At 34.1% G+C, this 17,494-nt stretch overlaps 1 protein-coding gene across 13 annotated transcripts in view; it reads right to left on the bottom strand.

The window, feature by feature from the left end:
* DIP2 (disco-interacting protein 2) overlaps positions 1-17,494 on the bottom strand; it is a 298,258-nt gene that overhangs the window by 94,486 nt on the left and 186,278 nt on the right. For 7 of the 13 annotated variants that reach the window (XM_081765446.1, XM_081765436.1, XM_081765435.1 and 4 more), the window contains exons 3-4: positions 15,629-15,706; positions 14,277-14,366 (exon numbers count right to left, since the gene is read on the bottom strand). The exons of 2 other annotated variants lie outside the window; for them this stretch is intronic. In XM_081765446.1, the coding sequence (XP_081621572.1) occupies positions 14,277-14,366; positions 15,629-15,706 (168 nt within the window). The remainder of the gene's footprint in view (positions 1-14,276; positions 14,367-15,628; positions 15,707-17,494) is intronic. 4 more of the 13 variants (XM_081765437.1, XM_081765443.1, XM_081765441.1 and 1 more) reach the window with 2 other exon arrangements.

Raw genomic sequence — 17,494 nt, forward strand, 5'->3', positions numbered from 1 at the left:
ATATATATATATATATATATTTACCGATATGACTTCCCGCACGATCCGCCTGAATAGTAGTTTGATTTTGTTAAGAAATGACTTACTAGTTTTATTCATTATTTATGCCAAGACTTCTTTCTGGGTACTAGGTAATACTATAAAAACATCACGAAGAAAAACAAATGGTACAACAAATGATCAAATTCTACAACTGTTGATTCAACCTACGAACAAACTTTTCTTTGAGAGGGAGGGGGACATGAAATAAAACTTATTCTGAAATACTCTATAGGACTGCGACAAAGGGAATGACGTGAAGAAACTACCTTCAAGACTGTTGTCCCAATGGATCCATTTCTCTCGAGGGTTTGAATTACACGTGTACGAAACAGAGGAGGAGAAAACGCTGAGAGTTAAATAATGGTCCTTCCATCGATTTATTGATTTCTCCTTATTAGAAGCTTATTCCTTTACAATGACAAGGTCGATAACAAGCCCAAAACGAAACATCAAGTGATTTAGTTTCTAACAACCAACTCTGGTACGATACAGTTTCTCCAATAACGAAACATACGAAGGACAGATACAAGTATATTTGCCAAGGTACATTAGAAGCAGCAAATATACATATATGCACACAACTCTCAAGAAAGAAAGGAAGAACGAAGAAAAAAGAAAGATACAAATGAACCCAAAAAACACAGTATTAGAGAAAAGTACACCGAATTCATTTGACTCAATCATTAACTGCCAATTCTGCGTTGCGATTCTACGTGGGACAATGAATGAAAAACAAACCAGAATAAACTGAAACAAAAACAATCTTACATCCCACATGTTTGCTCGTTTGGTTGACAAACTATAATTCATAAATTCGGACAATTTCATCCAGGAACGAACACGAACTGTTTCGGAAAAGAGGAAGGCGAAAGTTTCCTTTCCGTAAATATTACTGCTTCTAAATATAATAATAATAATAATAATAATAATAATAATAATAATAATAATAATAATAATAATAATAATAATAATAATAATAATAATAATAATAATAAATATAATAATAATAATCCAAGGAAAGAATTCTCCTTGACTTCCTGAATTTATCCCTACTTACAAAATTATATCGGTCTGGTGCGTAGGATTCCTGGTTCGATCCCAGCTCCCGCCAGTAGGTTTATCATGGACAAACAACGTGTGTGAGGGTTTCCTTGGGGTTCTCCGGTCTCCTTCCACTTTTATCATTCCATCTCATCATCACCGTCTTCCTTCGCCTTGGAACATAAACGTAGGACATACAACTAGAAATGTCTTTTTATTTCAAAATCTTATCGCAGAGTATTGTTTTAAATAGATACAGCATCTTCGTTTATACAGTATATGTTCTGTAATGGTTCTGCTACCCTTAATCTGAGAATCTGCAGAGCTCCTTCCTGACTACGAGTATATGGTTAACATTAAATCTATGCGATTCGGCGCAGGAGACCTCAGTGCGAACTCTTGCCGTTCGGATGGTACGTTAAGGTCTAGGTCCACATCTCATATTGTCTCGATGCTGAAAGGGAAACAAGCAACAGCTGGCAAGCATCTACGTACGTTTCTGAATTACCTAACTATAAATACAAGAATGAAATCTAGAACATCTCAAAACACACGCAACAGACATATATCATCTATCAAAACAGATAATGAAAATGAAAATATGTATGCTTGTCTGTTAGTAGTATAATGATTCTCTTCAGTATCCTAAGATATGGATCTGAAGCTTAACATGGAACATGAATCACATTAACCCTTACTGGGAATCGAACTAGGCATTCCGCACTAAATTTTACTATTAAGAAGCGTTAGGAATGGAAGATATTTAATAGATAAAAAAATGATAATTTTTCCATAGCCCTATATCGCGTTCGCTTTCCATTTGATGTGCATCGCAATTCAATTTTCCTCGGTCAAGTTAAGAATGAGGAAGAGTTAATCGAAGTACGGAGGTAAATGCTTCCTTTTTAACTTTGCTAACTCATTTCACGCTGCAGTGGTGGCCAGTAGTTTTATGATTTTTCAGAAACTGGAGTCTCATTAATTATTCTTAAAAATTTACAACTCTGTTTTAAGTTAACTGATAGCAATCAGTGTATTTAAATATGTAATGATACACTCTTTAAAAGCACTTTCTTTATTACATATTTCTACACTATCTCTTACAAGCTCAGGGAAGAGACTTATTATTTCTCCATGGCTCATTGCGCGCATACAATTAATTTCTACTTACTGATACAATAACAACAATGTATCTCAAAGAGGAGTATAAGTTCCACCAAAGGATAACAAAACCAAGAGAGCATACTAGCAGAAAACCACTGATGCAAAAGTTTCGAATTAGCGGAGGTATTACCAACCGTCACGAGAACATACCAAAGCTCTGATAACTTACTTAATCACAGGAAAATAATTCAAATGCAAATCAAGCACTGGAAACAAAGTGACGGTACATGTTAATAACCAATAGGGAAATATATTATAAATATGTTCCTGGTACAATGAAACGTATATCGATTTCAGTACAAAGATACGTATATATTTCATCTAAAAGAAAGGGGTCTGTTGTAAAATTTATATTTGCTTCCATTGGCTGCGGAAGCCCATTTGGAGATATTTGTTCTTAATCACGGTTTCTGAAGCTACAATCTATGTAATTCATTGAATCTTTATTATGATTCAAGTTATGTTTGAAACAAAATTGTAAATTTGTGTGATGTGTTCCAATATAATTTTCATTTACAACAATATTGTGAATTCAGATCTCCGACTAAGTTTCGAGTTTTTCCCACTCGATGCTCCTCTTTCTGTCCATGATTTATTGAAATAACCGAATCTGAGAGAAATTGAGCAGAAACAAAAGATAAATCACACCTACTCATGAAACCCAAATATGAACTTCCCTACATTTTGGAGATATCTTATCGATTATTCTAATTTGAATGCAATTAATTCAATAATAATAATAATAATAATAATAATAATAATAATAATAATAATAATAATAATAATAATAATAATAATTATTATTATTATTATTATTATTATTATTATTATTATTATTATTATTATTATTATTATTATTATTATTTTCGAAAGTAATAATACACGGCACTAGACTACCCAATATACAGACTGTTTCAAAACAACGCCGACAACGTTTGGGAGGTGATTCCTGACACCAAGATAAGACAAAAATTATAGACCAACCTGGATGCACAAATGGTTCCTTTAGGATTTATAGGCTCCCGAAAACATGAAAAAAATAAGAACTTTAAAGGCCTATAGCTCCAATACTATAGGACCTACTGTACTCGGGTCAAGATGTCATTTAGGAACTAATATGTGCGCTATGCAAAAATACATGTTTCAGAATCCTAAGGTACTCACGGAACAATTTTTGTAGAGGGAGTTTGGCTATGGGCATATAACTTGAAGTACTCACCAACTACATTTATAAAAAATATTGCGGAAGTACCACAGGATTCTGAAACATGTATATTTGAATAGAGCACGTAGTAGTTCCTAAGTGAAGTCTTGACCCGACTACGGTATGTCCCATAGTTTTGGAGCTATGGGCCTTTAAAGTTCATTTTTTTCAAGTTTTCGGCAGCCTATAAGTCCGAAAGGAAGCATTTGTGAAGTCAAATTGGTCTATACTTTTTGTCTTATCTTGGTGTGAGAAATCACCTCCCAAACGTTGTCGGTGTTGTTTTGAAACCCCCTGTATAGAAGGCTTATCAGATCATTATAATTTCCTTGTTTGTATGTCTGAAGTAACCTGATTTGTTATCAACAAAAGTGTCAAAGGTGTACGAACGGTGGAGCTCCAGAGTAACTTGGGATCTGTAGCATATGTACTTTTATCGAAGGATGGAGCTCTGTACTTTTATCGAAGGATGTAAGTCAACAGATATTGTGAACTGTATTCAAACAACATGCTGATATCAAGAAATGCTAAAGGGTCTTCACTACAGCGAAATTAAACTATCGCTAATTTTAGAGTTTTTTCTGTAATATCTTCAAAACAAATAAAAATATTCGAAAAGTAGAAACGTTAGTGAACTAGACAATACAATTTTGCATGTGATACCTTTACCACAATCCACCTATCTGCTTTTGGCATGCTGCTATTTACAGAACCTGCTAAAAATGCTAAATTTATCTACAGTCGCTAATCGAAAGCAAATAGATGAGTTGTGATAATGGTATCACAAGTAAAATCGTATTGTCTAGTTCACTACGTTTCTGCTTTTCGAATATTTTTATTTGTTAAAAACTCTAAAATTAGTGGTAGTTTAATTTCACTGTAGTAAAGACCCTTAATGCCAGTAATAGCCATTGTTGTTAACTAAGATTTTTGATATGTTAGGTTCAGAACCGGGCACTGAATCACTATTAGGTTCCAACCACACTTATATTGCGAAGTCGAGATCTAAATTATGCATATTTGAAAGAAACACTTATTTGTTAGCCCATGCGAAATCTTAAAACAACACGGCAGTGAAGTTCCCTCGTAGCTATGTGGATAATGTACGTATCTTTGGTGCGGGAGACCAAGGTTCGATTCCCAATGGGAGCTCATGTGGTTCGGATCGCGCGTTAAGTTGTAGGTCCACATCCCATACAGACTCGTTGCTGAACAAGACGCTAAACTCATATCTACTCTACTTCTTCGTTTTATGTTAATTTCTATCATGATCAGACGTAAGAAAGCACGCGAATTAAAAAAAAATCAAGCCGATACATGTGAATGAAAAATATTTTGCAAAAACTGACTCAAACCGACATACCGTACAGGGAAGATAGGTTGGATGAAACTGTGTGATGAAAGCAGTCTTAATTGCTTCAAATGAAACTTACGAACGAAGCCCTACACCTGAATACATTGTAGATGAAATTTCAATCGACACGTTGGCAATCTTCTCAAAGTCAAGGAAGAAGGGATTCCCCTGAGAAGAGGTGAATAAATAACAAGGAACCCTGCTAGTGTCATTAATGTCTTAAGAGGCTCTCGCCACGGCTCATATTTGGTATGCAATTCACAGTAAAGAGAATATCCATGGTATGAGCCATACGAAGAGTGGGAGATAGAGCGAGAGAGAGCAGCAGAGACTTAGATTGAACACTGGGTGCTGAACTTCGCTTTAGCAAAAGACTGGTAGGAATCCTCTCCACTTTGTCTACTTGAAACTTCAGCGAGAGAAAATTAGCCCTTTCTGAAGAACATTGCACAGTATAATGATGCTCTCACAACAAACAAATCATTACCCTCGTCTTTAGCTCAAGTGGATATTGTGCATCACTTAACGAACTTTCCAGTAAGTCCTCTTCTCTTTTACTAATACAGCACTTGCCTTTCAATCTTAGATTTATCTTTAAAAAGTGAAAATACGTTGATCGTATCTATCTCGATCTTCAAATTTAAAACATGCATTACAGATTAAAAAAACATTCAATAAGAACATACCTTGACAAGACATCTACAATGTTCGTAATATTTACTTTATTAAAAATGAATATACACATTTCACGTCCCACAATCATGTTCTTCAGACCAAAGAAGTTAAAAGGTAGCTAAGTGAATGATGATGGTATCTTCATAGAAGGGGGCTGGAAGATTAGAATCAAATATTACAAGTGTAAATTAATATATCACGTATTACTGACCACCCATCTCTATTTCAAAGGCTTTCTCTTCATAATAATTGTCGAATATTTTATTAATGAGGTCTGCAACAAACATTTGAAACAGATCAAGGAATATCCTTGTCTGACACAAGTCTTTTTATGAGTGAAAATACATTACTTTTCAAAATGAAATGGGTAGTTTTCTTTCTTTCTTTCAGAACAAAAAGATATATATGCAGATCCAAGTGAAGGAGGGCAAAGAGCAATCAGCGGGTACACAAGAAATTCCAGAATATATTAATTAGGATTAAGAATTAGATTTCTGGGCTGTCGGCATATAAGGCCATTTAGCCCGTCATATACCTGAGGGAAGTCGTCCCTCGGCTCGAACACTATCCGATGATACGGAAGGAAGGAAGCGGCCTGGGACCATTATGTTAGGTACCATCTCGGCATTTGCCTGGTGGGAATGAGGGAAACCCAGGGAAAACTTCACTGATGATGGCCTGAAAAAGCTGTTACACTTTTTTCGACCGAGTGTCCCCACCAGCAGTGCCGGACTGACTACGTTGGCTACTTGGCAATCACCAAGAGCCCGAGGGGCCCCGCAGAGATCACGAGGCGCAGGACCTGTAGGCTTTGGTCGAATTTTCGCGATCGCAAATACTTTCTTCAGTCTTCCTAACAAAAAGGTTGCGGAAGCCTAAGTTCGTCTTTCCGAAAGAAGTCTTCTCGGAGCCCTCTTGCTCATATCAGTACGGCCCCATGAGACAATAAAACTTCGTACTTAGCAAAGGCCCCTTCTAGTCCGTAACAGTCCATTGCACTTATTCGCTTTCATCTCTCGTCTCATACGTTGCCTCATCAAGTGAAGAGATGCGTAAAAAACTGTCAAAGTAATTGAAGTAACTTCACGATTATATTTGATTGTCTCACTATTATTGTAACTTTTTGCGACCTGTTTTCTTCTACATATTTATTTAATACAGAAAATATGATTTTGTCACTTATCATGTTTTGCAACTGACATGTTAAGTTCTGGAAGGCCTTTAAGGACCCGCGCCAAGGGCCCTCAACTTGGTCAGTCAGACACTGCCCACCAGAAATCGGACCCGCACCAAAGGCGAGAGCGTTAGCATCCAAAAGATATTGATGTACTATAAAAGCATACGACACAGATACTATATAATTACATTGAACAAAACCTGAACAAATGGCCACGGCATCAAGGTGATCAAGTTTTCACATAAAATAGTTAAGACATTGCTATAAGTACAAAAGAGTTTTATAATTGACTTATTTCTGACAAAATTTCGAATTTCTTATGGTGTGTTTTATATAAACAACAGTTAATTTAATGCTGTCAATACATAAGGGAAGTGTCAACAATTAAAGGGAAATTATGCATAAAATTTGCTTATAGTATATATCTGTTGCTCATGAAAGTAACTGATGTTCCGAAAGTCACTACAGAACAGCTAAGATTCAGGACAAGGAGCGAGAATTACAACTAGATTAAAATGCAACTACACATATTTAATATTGATAAATCCTCAAAACCTTTAGGTAAGGTTTTCGATCTCATCTTCCAATTAAGAGAAATCTGCCTATGTCTACTGATAATGAAATAATCGATGGAACGAGAAAGTTAGGAGAAACGTGAGGAGATCAGTTATTGGAAACAGATAATAATAAAAGTACTAGCTGCAACATGTACGCCATGTTCTTTCTGAAAGCAGTACTATCCCATTTGCCGATGTAGCTACATCACTAATCTACCAAGCAAGGTCAAGGTGGTTAGCTCTTTTTTTTTTTTTTTTCGTGGATTTAAGACCGTTGACAATTATGAAAACAGGAACTGGAACGAAAGGACAGGCTGTCAATTATGTTTACAGGAACGAGTAATCAAGCACTCCTTGCATGGATATCGAGTTGTCAAAAAAGTATTGGGCCTTTGAACCCCATCAAAACTGAAAATACATTTAATATGATTCGGAAATAACATTATGAAAGTACACATGCACCACTGTTCTATGATCTGTCATTTCTCCGGCAACACAATAATCCCGTCACTATAGAATTTCTGTGGTTTGTGGTAAAATAAATAAATAAATAAATACATGGTTTTCACATGCCTCTTCAAAAACTAACTTAACACCATTCAGGGAGTTCTACAAAGAACCGAAACAAATGATAGTCTGCTAGTGCCAGGTCCAGGCCATACGTAGCATGCATTAAAACCCACCATGCAAGTTCTCTCAATTTTTCACGGGTTGTTAAAGATGTATGCAGTCTGGTGTAATCAGCGTGGCATACGACACTCTTTTTGTTGACAAATTCAGACAGTTTTTGACTTGCTAGATGCTCTCGCGCTAACTGTCGACAGTACAGATCTGAATGTATAGTTCTACCTGGTGGTAGCAGCTCGTGATGCACGATGCCATTCCAATCCCATTAAACGGGACAGAATAATCTTCCTGGGCATCAGTGTATGTGCTTTGTCACAAACTGGTTCGAAAACGATCTTTTACATTGTTGTCATAGGTTATCGATTTTTCATCACTTGTGATTAACAGTTTCAGAAATGACTCGAATTCGTTACGTTTCCGTAGAGATTTGCAGATAGAAATCCGATTGAGTAATTGTTTTGGAGTCAGATCATGTGGTATCCAAAGGTCGAGCTTCTTTTTGTAACCAGCTTTCTCCAAATTGTTTAACACTGTTTGGTGATGGATGTTTGGGTCGCTGGCGATTTCATGATTGTTTGTATGTAAGTCTTGCTCGACTTTTGCCAGAGTCTCATTCACTTTTGCTGTGATTGGTCGCTCACTACAAGAAGCAAGCATCTTGGAGATTTACATTTCCAATACGAAAGCGATTTAACTATCTTTCCTGTTGCTTTTGATAACGTATCTTGCCCATACACAGCACAAATTACTTCACGGGCCTGTACAGTAAATGCGCTTTTATCAAAATAAAATTGTAAAATGGGCGTAATATCTTACGTTTGATTATAAGAATTCAACTACTTTTTGCACATCTGCTAACTTCAATTATGAGCTGTCAAATAACGTTAGACCTGACCCACCGCAACTCACATACTCTGAGATTTGGTATACTAACACAATTTCGTGCGAAAAAGGCTCAATACTTTTTCACTATCTGATATTTAGATACTTCCACATGTCAATTAACACTCTTCCGATTTAAGGAACTGAGGACATCCAGTTCTTGAGAGTTTATAGTTAAATTTAATATACGGTGCTCAACGTTGGGGTTGGTCAGATGGATAACTGTTGTGGGAAACCAGTTTTGACTGACTGGTGTTCATTCAGCACAACAGAGAAGCTTCTTAAAAGGCAGGGAACTCTGAATGATCATACATTATCAACTTCTTAGCTGATCGGCTTAACCCTTCGGAGCTCCGAGCCACGATTTAATTAATTTATTTTTAATGGAGGGCGTTGGGAAATTTTACATCGCTATACTTTACCGAGCACGATATTCGATTTTCTATCATCTTCGAGCAATGGGTTTTATATAATTTCTAACATTCGGAATCGGAAAATATTGGATACACCACGCAAGACTACAAAATTTTCTACATTACATCTTCTGGAGCAGTTAGTAATTGCAATGTGTACCTTTATTTTATGTTTCCCATGGATTTTGCAAAGGTACTAATTATGCCAATTTTGACTTCAACCTGAAACGTTGTAATAGGTTTTCGAACGTACTGTATATCCTGTACGAACGTATATTCAATGATAATTAACTTCGTCTGCTAACGAAAGTTGTATAAGTTGTGATCGTTCTGGGAAACTTCCTTCATTTATACACAAGATCGATGTACTCTGATGTATTGACTTTTTGTTAACCTAAATATCAGCTTTTTTCTCTTTACCTTCTTTTCACTGAGCAAAATAGCTGATTACGTTAAACTTCAACAGTTTACACCTTTTCTCAAATCTCTTGTTACTATTTTCATCTTTTATCTCGGTCCGTTCTTTAAAATAACACCTACACAGCTCCATCTTTACGATTGGCAGAGGTAGGATTTGACTCTCCGTGATGCAGTGAACTCGTATATTGTTAGTGAGAAGAAAATCCCTGCTGTCGACGCTTTCTTTTGCGAGCGAAGCGTCGGATGGAAAGAGACTCCCTTCTTAAATATTCATTCATCCGAGGGGTTTCAATTGCTAAATGGAATCCTGGAAGAAAAGACGATGTTTCTTCAACAACGAATGAACAACCGGAAGACTTCACTGATTCATGGACGAAAGAAAGAAAGTAAAATAACTTAGCTATATGCATATATATTTTTCACGTTACACGATCTTATAAAGGATATCTACTACGAATGGTTAATGAGATAGATATTGGGGAAGATATAATAAAAATGGTGATGTGGATGGTTCTCATCTCAAATATATCTGCATTTATCTCTCCCTCCATTTACAAACAGAAATAATATTCTTACACATACGTTTCGATATTATTTCTTGATATTCGAATCATGTGTAATCTCATTTTCATATGAGTTCAGAGCAGAGATAAATATCAAAACTGATTATCAGGATTAATAAGGAAGAGCATGGTTCAATGCCGCAGAAGCGAAACTGGAATACTTGCAGTGAGAGCTGTTATTCCCACCTTCCTAACGCACTACTCTATATTAACTATCCCGCCTTTTTCTTGGTCTGTCCATAGATCTTTGCAGTTAAAATGCACAAGCAAGTTTCCAAGTTTAAAGGCCAGAAAAGGTACTGAAACTGATCAGTCCATTCAGAAGTTATCGGGAAATAAGTATTTATATTGTATTAGATAAAAAAGTCCACTTTGGAACACAAACTTCCACGTTTGATGCATTTATCATTAATTATTTGATGAGAGTGTTAATTATATTCTTAACTTAAAGATGCATACCAATAGAATAATTTCTAATAAGTTGTCATTGATTTTAATGTTCAGATAATTTACACACAAAGAAAATTAACATCCATACTTTTGTTAGTACGCCTGTAGCTACTGGGCCAAAACGAAACAATGTCTAAATCTTCCGTGGTCATTATGTGTATAGAAGCGAAAATAAATAGTGGATTCGGCCGTTCAGAAGGAGTTTGGCAGATCCACTTTCCAGTCACGATTGGACATCTTTCAACGACGAAACCAACCATGATACGAATGACTTCTGACAGAAAACTCCATTCACCTCCAACGTTTGTTTTCTCACACCTGTGGCTTCACAACCAATCACCTGGATGTTCTGCTCGATAACACTTCCTTTGACTCTTCTCGGAAATGATTCTCCAATGCAACACAACATCAAGAGCAACAAAGAAATGAACAAGAAAGAAAGTGGGCTGTACTTGTAACTCCTGTCTTATCAAGTCTTCTAATGTTAGATTTTAAGACCAATTCACAATAGATCGAAGAAAATATGGGTTAATGATTTAAATAATTTATAATTATTTCGTCAACTCTGCTCTCATTTTATATGATAAATTAATTTGGTCGATGATAGTAAATTATCTCTGTGAGCTTTCTTGAGTGCATACGTGCTACATTGAATGGTTAAACTCTGTTAATTGGAGGAAAATTGCACCATGTCTATTTATTTATTTATTGCCAACACAACAACCTATAGCCCAATTACAGTGTCGAGAATTACATAATTATATATAATTACATATTCATAACGGCATTTCTAAATTTCTTAGGAGACAATTACATATATCCAATTCATTGTTATTTACACACATTCTATGGATTCCAAATAGTAGACGCATACTCTAACTTTGAACGAACATATGCATTGTACAACTTCTGTAATGTTGAAGAGTTCTTAAATTCTTTTCCTGTTCTAATTACGAATCCTAATAGTTTGAATGCTTCACTTGTTATATTTAGAATGTGGCTGTCAAAAGTTAACTTACCATCAAACGTAACACCAAGATCCTGAATCATGTCTATTTACTACATATTTATTAATTACATAATCAAAGTGACAAGATGATTTGCTCCTAGTGAACGATAACACTTTGTACTTCTTGCATTGACTCCAAGTTGATTAGAAGAGCACCAGTTACTAATATGATTTGGACCTTGCTGCAGTTTTATTTTATCGTTTAGAGAATTGATTTTAGCATATTTTTTTAGATCATCCGCATATAGTTTTTTTTCATGGTCAAGAATACAGTTTGGTAAGTTATTAATACACAAGAGAAATAACAATGGTCCTAAGTTTGAACCCTGAGGAACTTCCGAGGGTGCAATATATTCTTTAGATTTGTATGCATTAAAAAGAACGGATCGTCTACGGTTAGATAGGTACGACGAGAAGAGTTTAATCAAGAGCGGAGAAAAGTGAAAAAGCTTTAATTTTTTCAATAATATTTTGTGATTAATTTTTTCAAAAGCCTTTTCAAAGTCAATATAAAACATCGACTTGGCTACCTACATCTAATGAATTCGCTATAAAATCTGTAATAATTGCAAGATTCATCATTGTGGATATTTGAGGAATAACGCCATGCTGTTTAACTGAGATAACTGGTTTGACATGACTAAAGATTCGTCGATACAAAATATGCTCAAATACTTTGGCAAAGGCAGGTAATATTGCTATGGGCCGAAAGTTGGTAATATCTTTACTATTGTTGATTTTGAAATTGGGCAAATTAAAGCTGATTTCTATATGTCTGGAACAATGTTTGTTGTCAGTGATAAATTGAATGCAATTAATAGGGTATATTTAAATATATCAGCACAACCCTTCACAATGTAGGAGGGAAGTCCGTCAGAACCAACTGTCGTTTTGGACTTAAGGTTCTTAATAGCCATTTCTATTTCTTTCAAATGTATTTGGCAAATATTTAGTGATCCTATGCTACCATACCTATTATCTCCCAGATTTATATTACAGTCAATTATCGTTTCTGAAGAGGGAACGAATTCTGTTCTAAAATACTTCGCAAAAGTGTTACTACAGAGATTATGACCTTGAAACTTAAATGCTTTCGACGGCAGATGTATCTTCCTATTTTTAATAAAATTCCACTATTCGTTTGAATTCTTAGTGATAATATTTTCAGAATTATGTAAGAATGTTTTATAGGCTAATTTGTTGTAATTTTTAACCTCTCTCCTCAAACGAACAAATTCCATATAATAGAAAGTACTATTCCTAGTTTTTAGTTGAGATTTTCTATGATAACTTGCCTTGGCCTTCGATTTATTAATTATGTCCTTAGTGAACCAGCATGGAAATAAAGGGCTTTAAAATAAAACCAACTTATTGTTCTGACTTTAAAAGATAAAAATCATAACCTGCGATCCATTTTGATTAAATTTGAATAATCAGTAACAGCTCGTTCTTACAACCAGCAAAAAAAGTATGCTTGCCCTATAAGGTTCTTTCACGGCTAACTTTGGAATAAAGCCTTCTTTAGCCTAGGCGACATAAACGTGGGACGTAAAACTAAAAGATTTCATTTCATTTTATTTGGAAGATAGAAACAGTTCATGAGGTGATTTTTTTTTAACGAGAGTAGAATATATTTAAATTGATTTACTTGTTCCGAAGTGATTGTAAGTATTACACTAACAGCCCATACATAAAAGAAAATTTTCGCATGACATACAAAATTCAACCAAATCGACGTACGATGTTCATTAATTTGCAACTGAACTTTCGTTTTCCGTAACAAAACTATATGAGATTTGGTCCTACAACCTAACGTCGGATCCGAATCACATGAACTCCCATCGGAGCTTCCTCCTGGTTATATGGTTAGCGTACGCATCTTCGGGGGGATCCACGTTCGACTTCCGACGGTAGCTCATGTAGTTCGGATTCCACGCTAGGTCGTAGGTCCACATCTCATAAGTTTCACTGCTGAAAGTGGAGCAAAACGCTAATAGAACCAACCAAACCATGAATTCTAATTCGGAACTGAACCTTCCGGCCTTCAGCACACAAATCTACATATACGAAAAAGTACTTACAGGTAATTAATCATAACAATACGTATAAGAGGCTAACAATTAGCTTTATTACGTAGAGAATATCATCTTAATATTTCAAATAGCATAAAAATTACTAGAACGGAAAAGTATCCACCGAAAAAGTACAATTTAGCTGAAAAACTACGCAAATGATTACCCCAATTTAGATATATATGCCATTTATCTATTTTTTAAAAAATTAAATTTCAAAGGTCGGTAATGGCAATATATCTACATATGATACTTCAAACTAGTATACTCACAAAGTAAAATAACTTTATAAATAACTTCATAATGATCTTTCAAAGTAAAGTTTCTGAAAGTCTTGATACGAGCTGCATGTCTTTAAATGATCGAATTTCCATCTTCAAATCTTTGTTTGTGAACAGTCAATACGACCCCAGCAATTATCGCTGAACTTTATTACACCACAGTTGAGTATACAGTATTCACTGAGAAGGTATCACTTAGTTATCTACAAAATGATGAGCCTCAAGCAACGGAAAACGTGACAAACTATTACTTATTCTATTTCTTCCATTCCTTTACGTGTGCCATTTTTTTTAAAAAATGTTAGTTATAAGTTTTATGCATTTCTGTGTATAAATTAATCTTACCTGAGTGGTATCGACTTTCATTTCGCGTAAGTCGTCGATTGCCTCGGCGTCTTGCCCGTGTACTTGGACTTGGAGCCCCTTCAGCAGCAGCTACATTTTGGAAAGTGGAGAAAGTACAAAAATACTCAAGCACATTCTCTTTCGGTCTGTAGGAATAAACCATTCGATTTACCTAGCATTTCTTACCTTTACTTGATCATATCAATAACCATACAGAAGTTCATACACAGTTTATTTCAAACATGATATTCAATCCAAGTGAAAAATAAACATGTGCAAAAAAAGTACACGGAAACTTTAATCAATTGCCTACCGTGAATTTATTTACATAACTTTCTGAACAACTATGAATTTTTGAGTTGGCGTTGTATACCTTTTAGCTGTTTTTTTAATGTTTTAAAAGTTAAAATTTCATCTTTTGTAGAGTACAAGCAGGAGTGCTCATTCTTTCTTGGTGCACAACATACCTCCACCTGAATAATTTGTATAAGAAAGACATTTTAAAATTTAGATCTTACCTAAGATTGGGGATATTGTAGGTTAGAACGATTGGGTGAATTTTCGAGCAGGTATTATTTGACAGAGGTACATGTAAAGTGAATTTATAAAGGGGTGCATCGTGGAGCAAGAAGAGATAAGCATCTCTGCTCTTACTTTAAAATCAACGAAATTTTATTTTTCTTTTTTAAAAAAAAGAGGAAATAGTTAAGGGGTGTTTACTATATAATATGAAAATGGAATTATTAAGGCATCTTCGGTAACCTAAATAAAACAACGCTTCTTACCAAGAAAATATGCCTTAAGTCGGTTATTTGGACATTGATGCAGCATGTATTGTTTCCAAAAGATAGAAAAGAAACTTAGCGGGCTTGTTTCCTTTCGCTGCTTAAAAAAAGAGCAATCCAACAACAATTTAAAATTAAAAAGAACAAAATATGGCATAAGATACTAATAAAATTATAAATGAGGTTTAGCTCTCTTCCATAAAATTTAGCTTATTTATGGAAGAATGCGTTAAATGATGTAATTCTACGGATTTAATACTTTGTACCAATGTGGTATGGATGACATCTATATGGTTTTTGATATAGATCACTGCATAATTTGAAAAGCAAATTAGAACATACACGCCAACATATTAAAAGCAAAATTAAACACAAAGAACCTAGCAGAAGAGTGAAAAGCAGAGATCACATGCACCCAGAAACCCAACCACAACCATCTTATTAATTCCACCAGCCAAAACGTTAGTATAGTTTCGAGATTTTCTAAAAAATTAAATTAAAAAAAAAAGGCTTGAAGCATTTGCAAGCAAACATGCATGGTGAAGAAAAGGTTACTAATCTATCTACCTGAGTGGTACCGCTTCTCGTTGTGAGTGACTCTCCGTTGGGTCCGCCTGGCTCTTGCCTGTCTGCCGGGAGCCGGGGCTATGAGAAAGAGGGTGGAAACAAGCCATGGTCACAATAGACGGAAGTGGACAAAAACAGACATATTCACCCAAGACAGCGAAGTTTTTTTAAATCGTTGATAGGTAAAAGTTGAAATAATGATAATAATTCCAGACATTAATATTTATGATCATGAAAATATGATTTAGTCTTAAACTGTCATTATTATTAGCTATGCATAAGTAAAATGATTTGCAATAAGCAATGCTTTATTTGCTTGTTTTCTAGGGTGAATGACATTCTGTAATTCTATCGAATTTAGAACAAGTACACTTTTAAGATACACTTGTAACGAGGGATATGCACTAACAATCATTTCATAGATTTAATGCAGGCATAAAACTTGCTAAGTTACGAAATATTGGTACGCGATGTGAAAACAAGACTGAAAAGATATACAGGAGAAATATCCTAGCTACTTCTCCGTACAATTAAATATCCCGTATAGAAAGCAAATATCAGCAAGCTAAACCATAGAATTCCTGAAATGAAATCCGGCTTGCAAAAATAATGTTTAGAAAATATGAACTTTGTTAGATGTTGCACATCCACATCGTTCATTTTGAAACATGTCCCCAAATCTTTTTGTCTTGTCAGTCAACGATGCATACTGACCTAAAGTTAGCTCTGATGTGGCTAGCGAGATCACTATGCCAGCAGACTAGGGATGGTGATCAATTCCTTTATTTTCTGGTTTAAAAGGGAAAATCCGGAAATTTGAAAGTTTATAAAATAGGAATTGGGATTAACGTCAGAAACGTATACAATAACTAAGTAAAATGACTACAATACACATATATTAATTGCATATGTAACTTAATATTCTTAGGGTAAAAGATTGACTTTTTACGATGTCCAGACTTAAAAGACTTAACTCCAAACATCAAAGTACATATTTTCATATGAACTGTTTTCTCGAAAGCAGTATATATATATATATATATATATATATATATATATATATATATATATATATATATATATATATATATATATATATATATATATATATATATATATATATATAAATATATATATATATATATATATATATATATATATATATATATATATATATATACATATACATATATATATACATATATATATATATATATATACATATATATATATATATATATATATATATATATATATATATATATATATACATAATATATATATATATATATATATATATATATATATATACATATATATATATATATATATATATATATATATATATATATATATATATATATATATATATATATATATATATTAAATAAATAATGATCAATAATTTGTATAATTCAACGTTTACCCATCAACTCCTATTAGTTAGTTTTTTTAAACAAATAAAGAGTGCAAACAATTGAAAATGCCAATATATGTTAGTCTCACAGAGAGGCTAAAACTATAATGTTCCCTTAACAAAGTTGAATTATTAATCACATGGAAAAAGATTATGTTAAGTTACACAACAGAGATAAATGCACATAAATGAAAATTCATCCAAAGGTTAGTATTACTATTCCCAAAACTAACACCTATAACACGTAAATGCACGACTAGTAATTCAGTACGATTAACACATGTATGTATCAATTAAATATAAAGTATATATATATTCCATATCTCTATTCTATGGTATACGAAGTACTACAAGCGTCTAAAATGTATAATTTATCATTACCACATAAAAATTACTATATATACATATGTTATTTTTATTGCATTCTAATATTATTGTTAATACGTAAC

Source organism: Thermobia domestica, chromosome 7 (assembly GCF_964235325.1).
Source record: "Thermobia domestica chromosome 7, izTheDome1.hap1.1, whole genome shotgun sequence".
Lineage (NCBI taxonomy): Eukaryota > Metazoa > Arthropoda > Insecta > Zygentoma > Lepismatidae > Thermobia > Thermobia domestica.